At 52.4% G+C, this 9,429-nt stretch overlaps 1 protein-coding gene across 4 annotated transcripts in view; it reads right to left on the bottom strand.

Moving 5' to 3' along the window:
- Window positions 1-7,774, bottom strand: part of EXOC3 (exocyst complex component 3) — a 25,585-nt gene extending 17,811 nt beyond the window's left edge. Inside the window, exons 1-3 of one of the 4 annotated variants that reach the window (XM_024121078.1) lie at window positions 7,715-7,774; window positions 6,338-6,528; window positions 2,545-2,764 (exon numbers count right to left, since the gene is read on the bottom strand). In XM_024121078.1, the coding sequence (XP_023976846.1) occupies window positions 2,545-2,764; window positions 6,338-6,481 (364 nt within the window). In that variant the 5' untranslated portion in view covers window positions 6,482-6,528; window positions 7,715-7,774. Of the gene's footprint in view, window positions 1-2,544; window positions 2,765-6,337; window positions 6,529-6,745; window positions 7,224-7,514; window positions 7,665-7,714 lie in introns of those variants that run through there. The other 3 variants (XM_024121087.3, XM_055086498.1, XM_007111369.4) reach the window with 3 other exon arrangements.
- Between the last annotated feature and the right edge of the window lie 1,655 nt (window positions 7,775-9,429).

Below are 9,429 nucleotides of genomic sequence, written 5' to 3'. Positions count from 1 at the left end.
CGGCAGGCGGACTCTCAACCACCGCGCCACCAGGGAAGCCCAAGCAGCACACTCTTAATCAATGGGCCAAAGAAGAAATTACAAGGAAAATTAGAAAATACTTTGAGACAAATGAAAATGAAAACACAACATACCAGAACTTACAGAATGCAAGCAAAGCAGTGCTAAGGGCGAAGTACAGCTATAAACACTTCAGTTAAAAAAGAACCATTTCAAATCAACAACCTAACTTTACAACTTAAGGAACTAGAAAAAGAATAAACTAAACCCTCAACTACAATAGAAAAGAATATGAAAAAAAATATACCTACATATATGTGTATACATATGTGTATAACTAAACCACTTTGCTGTATACCAGAAACTAACACAACATAAGTCAACTATACTAATTTTTTTTTAAAAAAGTTCTTAAAAAAAAAAAAAAAAGCTAAACCCAAAGCTACCAAAAGGAAGGAAATAATAAAGATTAGAGCAGGGATAAACAGAGAATCAAAAAACAAAACAGAAAATCAACAAAACCAAAGGTAGTTCTTTGAAAAGATTAACAATTGACAAATCTTACCTAGATGAACTAAGAAAATAAGAAGACTCAAAAACTAAAATCAGAAATAAAAGTGAGGACATTACTACCAATTCTACAGAAATAAAAAGGATTATAAGAGTACTATGAACAACTGTACACCAGCAAACTGGATAACCCAGATGAAGTGCAGATTCCTAGAAACCCAAAACCTAAACCACAAAGAAACAGAAAATCTAAATAGACCTATAACTAGTAAGGGACTTGGGGGAGGGGGCATGGGGAACTATCATTTAACGGCTGCAGACTTTTTTTTCTTTCAGTTTTATTGAGATAGAATTGACACAGAACACTATATAATAAAGTTTCAGTTTTGCAAGGTGAAAAGAGTTCTAGAGATGGATAGTGATGGTGTCACAACAATATGAAAGTACTTCACACTACAGAACTGTGCAATTAAAAATGGTCAAGATGGTAAATTTTATATTATGCATATTTTATAATTTTTAAAAGCGTGGAGAAAAAAACAGGCTGTGCGCTCAACACTACTGAATTACAGGCAACGAGAAAAGTCTGAAGGGAGCCAAACAAGCACAACATCTTCCCAATAAAAACATACTCCTGACAAAAACCACATCTACATCACAGCCTCATTGTTCATCAAAGGAAGAAAATTATTTTCAGCCTCTGTGGATGAACTGGTAACTTTTTGGTCATGTGGATCCAAATGCGGTCATGTGGATGAAGAGGTAACTTTTTGGTCGTTTGGCATTAGCATTACAAGACCGGAAGAAAATGTCAGTCAACAGGAAATTATAAGAGGGGAATTAACTAAGAAGGCCGGCTGAATGTCATGAAGAAGATTCTGGCAGGGAGACCGGACCAATTCCAGGTCGTCAACTGTCACCAAGAGGAGCTGCTTCCAGAGCACCCACCACAGTCGGCAGTGCTGTGCCATTCATGGGGGGACGGAGAAGGGCCTCGGAACGTGGCCCTAAGTATCAGGCCCCGGGAAGCTGAGCATGCAGAGGGGCGGGGTCAAGTACTCAGTAATGCTGCCATCAGACACGCAGGAGGAGGCCAGAGGAACAGGGCCAGGAGCAAGGCCACCCATGCTGCGGGTTTACACGTGGTGGGCGGAGGGGAAAGAACTGCACCAGATTACACTCCGGGTCCAGATTACACTCCGGGTCCAGATTACACTCCGGGTCCAGATTACACTCCGGGTGGAGCAGCGTTCGGCAGGAAGTACAGAAAGAACTCGCTGAGACCAGACACCAGATAAAGGCAGGGAAGGGGTTGGACCATCCCAAGGTTCCGGCTGGGAGGCTGATGCCCTGACAGCGGCAAGGGGATGAGGGGAGGGACTAGCTCCAGGGGTGGAGCACGAGGAGGCGGCGCCCAACACAACGGGCACCCTGTGCTGGCTGAGCCCACACGGGCCACGGAGCACTCCTCCTCCCGCCAGCCAGGTGCCGGGACAGGGTTCTGAGAGGGCCCCTCCCACGCCCACACCTTCCCCACCAGCCCCAAGGACTCCCCCAGGCCCGGCTCCCATGGGGACTGAGACTCAAGGGTGGGCCCTATCCGCCCGCTGCCCCGCCCCCAGCCTCTGGCCTGTGCACACTCTTCCTGTCTGGGAACTGCGCCCACCCTCGGCCCGTTCGCAGGGCTGCTCCGCCCGCAGACCGCGAGCCGTCCTGGCGGGCGGCGCGTCTTCATCCTCCAGCTCCTGGCCGAGTCCCGCTGGCCACACTGCAGCTGAGGGAACGACGCTCACGCAGCGCTCGCTCAGTTACCCGCCTCTGGGCCTGTCCTGACAATTTCAGAACCACAAACGTTCTACTAGCCTTTATCTGCTCAACTGACCATCCGCCCGTGTTCAAAATAAGAACCTAACTGTGCAGGCAGAAATCACACGTCTGAGCAGGCCGACGACAGCCCCAACTGCCCTGCAGCACCCACAGGCAAGGAAGCACACACGTGAGTCGTGGGAGAGAGCGCGGCCGCGGCCCGGCTACCTGAGAAGATGTTCTTGAGGTTCTCCACGGCGGCGGCGAGCTGGCTGTGCCGCACGACGGCATCCTTCACATCCTTGAGGCTCTCGATGGTGTTAATGCTCTGCCTCCAGTCCTTGCTGACGTCGGCCAGGGACTGCTGGATGTCCTTGACGTCGCTCAGCGCGCTGTGGAGCTGGCTGAGGCCCGTGCGCACCCCGTCCAACTGCGACTGGATCGCGGCCTAGGGAAGACACTGGGTGGGTGAGCAGAGGTGGCACGGCCACGAGCAGACCCTCCCCAGGAGGCTCAGGGTGCAGAAAAGAGGCGTTTCAACAGTCAACGCCCACAGACAAGACGACAAAACGCAACAAGGATTCCACTGATTCATAAGGTAGCTTTTCCTTTTCTCCATTGCTGCCTTAGAACAAAACAACGTTTTTAAAGCTCTGTTGAGAAAACCTCACAACACCCCTCATCCAGTCCCTTGACCTGAAAACGCCAGACTCCACCGTGGGAATACCCCGAGTCCCAGGGCCGCCCCTTAAGTGGTGCCCTTAGAAGGACTCTACACACCACCTCTCAGGCACCCCTCGGCTTCCTAACAGGCCTTCACGGGATGGAGAAACCGTCAGGACTTGCTCATCAGCTTGAGCGGAGAGGGTTTTCCTGCCATCTGGCCAGAACCAGACTCGGCTGCAGGATGGCCGGCCCCACGACGCAGAGCTGGTACATCTGAGATTCAGACTCACTCTGAGAGCCCGCGGCAATGCCACCCAGCGAGCTGTACAGTCAGAATGGAGAGGGCATGAAGGAGCAGCTGGTGGATGGGAAAAGGAAGGGAGAGACTGGGAGCACAGTGGTGGTCAGGGACACCTTTCGCCCGTGGACGCTAAGTAGCGTTTAGAAGTGATTTAACGATTTCAACAAAACACAACAGCTGTTAACTAAGGCCACAAGTTCCTAGAACAGATTAAAATTCTAACTAAGGGCTTCCCTGGTGGCGCAGTGGTTAAGAATCCGCCTGCCAATGCAGGGGACAGGGGTTCGAGCCCTGGTCCGGGAAGATCCCACAGGCTGCGGAGCAACTAAGCCCGGGCACCACAACAGCTGAGCCTGCGCTCTGGAGCCCAAGAGCCACAACTACCGAAGCGCCCGTGCTCCGCAATAAGAGAAGCCACCACAGTAAGAAGCCCACGCGCCACAAGGAAGGGTAGACCTCGCTCGCCCCAACTAGAGAGAGCCTGCACGCAGCAGCGAAAGACCCAATGCGGCCAAAAATAAATTAAAAATAAAATAAAATTCTGAATAAAAACGTAGCAGGTCTAAACTATTTTTTTTCTTTTTTTTTTTGTTTGGCTGCGTCGGGTCTTCGTTGCTGCACGTGGGCTTTCTTCTAGTTGTGGCGAGCAGGGGCTACTCTTCGTTGCGGTGTGTGGGCTTCTCACTGCGGGGTCTTCTCTTGTGGAGCACAGGCTCTAGGCGCACAGGCTTCAGTAGTTGTGGCTCGCGGGCTCTAGAGCGCAGGTTCAGTAGTTGTGGCGCATGGGCTTAGTTGCTCTGCGGCACGCGGGATCTTCCCGGACCGGGGCTCGAACCCGTGTCCCCTGCGCTGACAGGCGGATTCTTAACCACTGTGCCACCAGGGAAGCCCTAAACCATTTTTTTTTTTTTTTTTAAATGTTTAGGGATTTTTTTTTTTTTTTTTTTTGTGGTACACGATTCTCTCACTGTTGTGGCCTCCCCCGTGCCTAGAGCCCGTGCTCCGCAATAAGAGAAGCCACCACAGTAAGAAGCCCACGCACCACAAGGAAGGGTAGACCTCGCTCGCCCCAACTAGAGAGAGCCTGCACGCAGCAGCGAAAGACCCAATGCGGCCAAAAATAAATTAAAAATAAAATAAAATTCTGAATAAAAACGTAGCAGGTCTAAACTATTTTTTTTCTTTTTTTTTTTGTTTGGCTGCGTCGGGTCTTCGTTGCTGCACGTGGGCTTTCTTCTAGTTGTGGCGAGCAGGGGCTACTCTTCGTTGCGGTGTGTGGGCTTCTCACTGCGGGGTCTTCTCTTGTGGAGCACAGGCTCTAGGCGCACAGGCTTCAGTAGTTGTGGCTCGCGGGCTCTAGAGCGCAGGTTCAGTAGTTGTGGCGCATGGGCTTAGTTGCTCTGCGGCACGCGGGATCTTCCCGGACCGGGGCTCGAACCCGTGTCCCCTGCGCTGACAGGCGGATTCTTAACCACTGTGCCACCAGGGAAGCCCTAAACCATTTTTTAGTGTACAGTTCAGTGGCATTAAGTCCGTTCACATTGTGTGCACCCACCCCCACCATCCATCCATATCCAGAACGTTTTATCTTCACAAACTGAAAGTCTATTTATTAATCAAACTTCACATTTCCCCTTTCTCCCCGCCCCCAGCAACCACCATTCTACTTTGCTATGAATTTCACTATTCTTGGTACCTCCTATAAGTGGAATCTTAAAATATTTGAACTTTCATGTCTAGCTTATTTCACTTTACCTGATGTCTTCAAGATTCATGTTTGTAGCATGTGTCAGAATTTCCTTTCTTTCTAAAGCTGAGTAGTATTCCATTGTATGTTTGTACTACAGTTCATTTTAATTTGTTAATGGACAGGTGGATAGCTGCTATAAACATGAATGTAAAATTGCTCAATTCCTTGCTTTCAGTATTTCAGGGTGTATACCGAGAAATGGATTTACTGGATCACATTGTAATTCTGGGTTTAATTTTTTGAGGAACTGCCATACTGTTTTCCATAGCAATAGCAGCATCTCATATTCCAACTAGTAATGCACACAGATGCCAATTTCACATCCTCACCAACACTCTTTTTTTTGGTGTTTTTGGCTGGGTTCGCGCCCCGGTCTGGGAGGATCCCACATGCCGCGGAGCGGCTGGGCCCGTGAGCCATGGCCACTGAGCCTGCGCGTCCGGAGCCTGTGCTCCGCAACGGGAGAGGCCACAACAGAGGGAGGCCCGCGTACCACAAAAAAAAAAAAAAAAAAAAAAATTAACATGAAACTGTTTCAAATTAGTCCAATAGGCTGCTTCGCTGGTGCAAATGAATGACCCTCATCCTGTCTCAACAAACCTGCACTTATCTGGACGCTAACGTTTTCGACTGGAGAGGTGACCTCACTGCCCTGTCAGCTTGAGAAGTCACCTTCCTCAGATGCGCTCTCGAGTCCTCAAGACCCTGTGCTGCCAGTCAACTACAGCAGGCCACGGTCCCAACGTTTTTAATAACTACGCCAAGTGTGCGTAATTTTAATAAAACCTCCTCTCTCTGTGTGAATTAAGTTGAAAGCCAATCCAAATCATGAAAGATCGATTTTCTTTCCTGCCTCACTCTCACACACTCTAATAAATGTGTTGAGCTCTCCTCCTTCCTGCCCCAGGGCCAGCAGCATGCCTGGTACGCAGTCAGCCGACTGCAGCATGTGCCAGAACGAGCCAAACAAAATGCTCCCTGGATGCACTCTGTAGAAGAGCTTTGAATAAAGAAGAGAAGCTGTTATCCTTCTAGTGTTTTTTTAAAAAGTTAAATGGACATTTCTGGGTGCTCAAAAAGGTTGCTCCTTTGGTGTTTTCAACATTCCCCCAGTCTTGTTTGTCAGTCTACTGATTGGCAGTGTATTGCTGGAAGGAACGTGCTAAGTCAAGGTAACGTTCAAGGCTGCCCCCCTTTCCACATCATCACAAAGTCCAGTTGTTAAGCAGGAACCTGAAACTTGAGATAAAAGCCCGTCCCGCCTGGGAGTGAGGCAGGCGCCCATGGCCACTCTGGCCTCATACCTTCAATCTGGCCTCCACGGAGGCCTTCTTCCGGGCCTCTCTTCGGCGATACTGCTCCACTTTGTCCAGCTGGTCCGGGCGCTGAAGCATCCCAGCAACCCTCTGGACTGCTGTCGCAACAGCCTCCCGGTCCGTCTCCTTCATGGCCACAAAGCTGGCAGAATCTCTGCGCCTGTCATGCTAGAGGCATCCTGTGTCCACAAGCAGAGAGGGAACAGGAGGGGGAAGATGTGTTAGGGAGGTAGAAATGTTAGCAACAAAACCTACCCCCCTCCACCAACAGGGCTGTTCACAGCGGGGCTCTAATGAGAGCATTCGAGATCATTAACCCAGTAAACCTGAAAGAAAGTTGAACTAGGATTATGAACTCCTCGATAAGCAATACAAACCTTCAGAACACAGTTTTACCTTTAAGCGGAGCAGGAGCGATTACAGGTATAAGATATTGACATGCAGACGATGCCTCTATGTGGGCCCCAGACTATTCATTGTATCAGATGTCAGTCTCCAGGGCACTTCTCTCCCCCAGATAGGGCCAATTTCTCATTTCCAGAGCCCTCACACCACCCCTTTACACACCGGGGGGCGGGGGCCACGCCAGGACACCTCGTGAACACGTGGAGGCACAGGGACAGCACGCACCTTACCCTTCCTACCTGAGGTTCCAGCACCCGTCCTACCATTTCCCTCAAAAATCAATGTCTGCAGTATCCCAAATTCCATTTCCTACTGTTTAACGGCCCTAGTCAACAAAGGTGAGAGGGCAGAAGGCCTCTGCTCAGGTGCAGTGCACAGGGCACAGGTGCCTGGACACCAAGCACACCTGCCTTCAGCGCCAACTCCACCAACATCCCAGCCACGGAGCTAGGGACACCTGGTGAGCGTCTGGCAGAGGAGGACTGACTTCAGCTCTTAGCCGCCGTCTCCACGCGTGTTTTCTGTGCAAAATTCTCAAAGACATTTCTCACCCCTCCCCACACGCTTTCAAAGCACCACCCAAGTCCGCGCAGACCCCCGAGGGCCCTGGACACGAGTGCCTTTCGTCTCCGCCCACGGAGCGGGGCTGCGGCGCCGTCCCTCCTCGCCCCCTTTCCCGATCACGGGCCCGCGCACAGGGCCGGAGAGCCGGGGCGGCCGCGCGTCTCCCCGCCCGCCACCCGCGCGCGCAGCTCTGCACCTGCTTCCTCCCTCCTCGCGCGGCGCGTCGTCGGCCCCTCCGCGGACACGAGCCTCGCGGCTCGACTCGGCCGCCCCCGGGACCCCACTACCACCCGTACCGCCTCCCGGCCGCGCCCGCACCCGCCAGAGCCCGGGGAAGGGACAGCGGGCGGCGACCGCGACCACCGCCGGAGTACCGCCCTCCCTCAGCGGCCTCACCGTGCGCGCCGCCGCCGCCGCCGCCCGGAAGTGAGCGGCCGGCGGGCACTTCCGCTTCCGGCCTCGCGACTGGAAGGGTGGGGTCTGGGCGGTCCCGACGCTGAGTGACCGGCGCGCGGGGTGAGTGACCGGGCGAGCCGGCTGCCGACGGGCGCCGCCCAGGCTGGCCGAGACCGAGCGACCAGGAGGGAGCAGAGCGGGGCTGCGGCGCGGGAGGGCGCGAGCGCACACACACCGCACGCACGTAAACACACACCACAGGCACACGCCACAGACAGACACAGACCACGCACGTGTAGACACACCAAACACATGCACACCACGCCGAAAGACACGCACCACCCGTATAGGCACAGCACACACAGCAGACACACACCGCACAGACACATACCACATACAGACATGCCACACACATACGCACACGCCACGCACACACACGCCATAAACGTACACACACACCACACCCACGTGAGCACACACAGGCACACGGGGGCAGGAAGGTGGAGCTGTGCGAGCCCCCCATTGCTGTGGCCACGTACACCAAAAATGACCAGTCAGCTGATCAGCGGATCACGTTCCAAGGGCCAGGACTCAGCACCGTACTGTCTCTGATGGCTGATACCTCTATTATGTCATCTGCACCTAGTAATTTATGAAAATATAGCACCAAGCTGAGAAATGAAGAATGTAAACAAAAGTTAAAATTATGTTTGAAATTCTAACTGTAAAGGCAGTTTGATCATCCTCAGTGCAAGAGTGGACCAGGGAAAACAAACGACAAAACCCCAAAAAGCCATACTTCCCAGGTACTGGGATCCCTGGGTCAGGAAAGGCCCCCCCAAGAGCACATAGCTAGGGGCCTGCGCTTCACTTGGGTTTGGTGTCCTCCTCAGCCTAGAAGCTCTCACTGAAACTCACTGCTCAGCAGAAGCAAACCAGGAGCGTTTTTAGAGAGGCCCTCCAACCTTGGCAGGAGTAAAGAAGGGAGCCAGGTGGTTTGCTTCTAAAGCGTCCCGAGAGAACAGAGGTCTTGATAAGCTCTAGCTTAGACTTTGTTAAATAGGAAGAGAAAGTGCAAGCAATCCCGCAGGGACACTAGGACGAGAAAAGCCAAAGGATCATACGTAACTAGAAACACAAAGTAAGGAGTACAGATATGTTCAGATATATCAGTTATCAGAACACAAGCAAGCGGGGCTTCCCTGGTGGCGCAGCGGTTAAGAATCCGCCTGCCAGTGCAGGGGACACGGGTTCGAGCCGTGGTCCGGGAAGATCCCACATGCTGAGGAGCAACTAAGCCCGTGCACCGCAACTACGGAGCCTGCGCTCTAGAGCACATGAGCCACAACTACTAAAGCCCGCGGGCCTAGAAGCCACTGCAACGAGAAGCCCGCGCACCGCAGCAAAGAGTAGCGCCCGCTCGCCGCAACTAGAGAAAAGCCCGCGCGCAGCAACGAAGACCCCACGCAGCCGAGAAAAAAGAACACGAGTAAATGGATTTTAAACCAATCAGTTATTTATGAGAAAACTATCTAGACTATAAAGGAACGGGATGGTTAGGTGTGGAGGAGGTTTGCACGCTGGCTAGTCCGGGCCTGAGAAAGCTGGTGTGGCAATATTAATACCAGACAAAATGAGCTTTAGGTCTTCCCCGGTGGCGCAGTGGTTGAGAGTCCGCCTGCCGACGCAGGGGACGCGGGTTCGTGCCCCGGTCC

Source organism: Physeter macrocephalus, chromosome 8 (assembly GCF_002837175.3).
Source record: "Physeter macrocephalus isolate SW-GA chromosome 8, ASM283717v5, whole genome shotgun sequence".
Lineage (NCBI taxonomy): Eukaryota > Metazoa > Chordata > Mammalia > Artiodactyla > Physeteridae > Physeter > Physeter macrocephalus.
The sequence above is the reverse complement of the archived record's forward strand: the minus strand, read 5'-3'. Positions and strand labels throughout refer to the sequence as shown.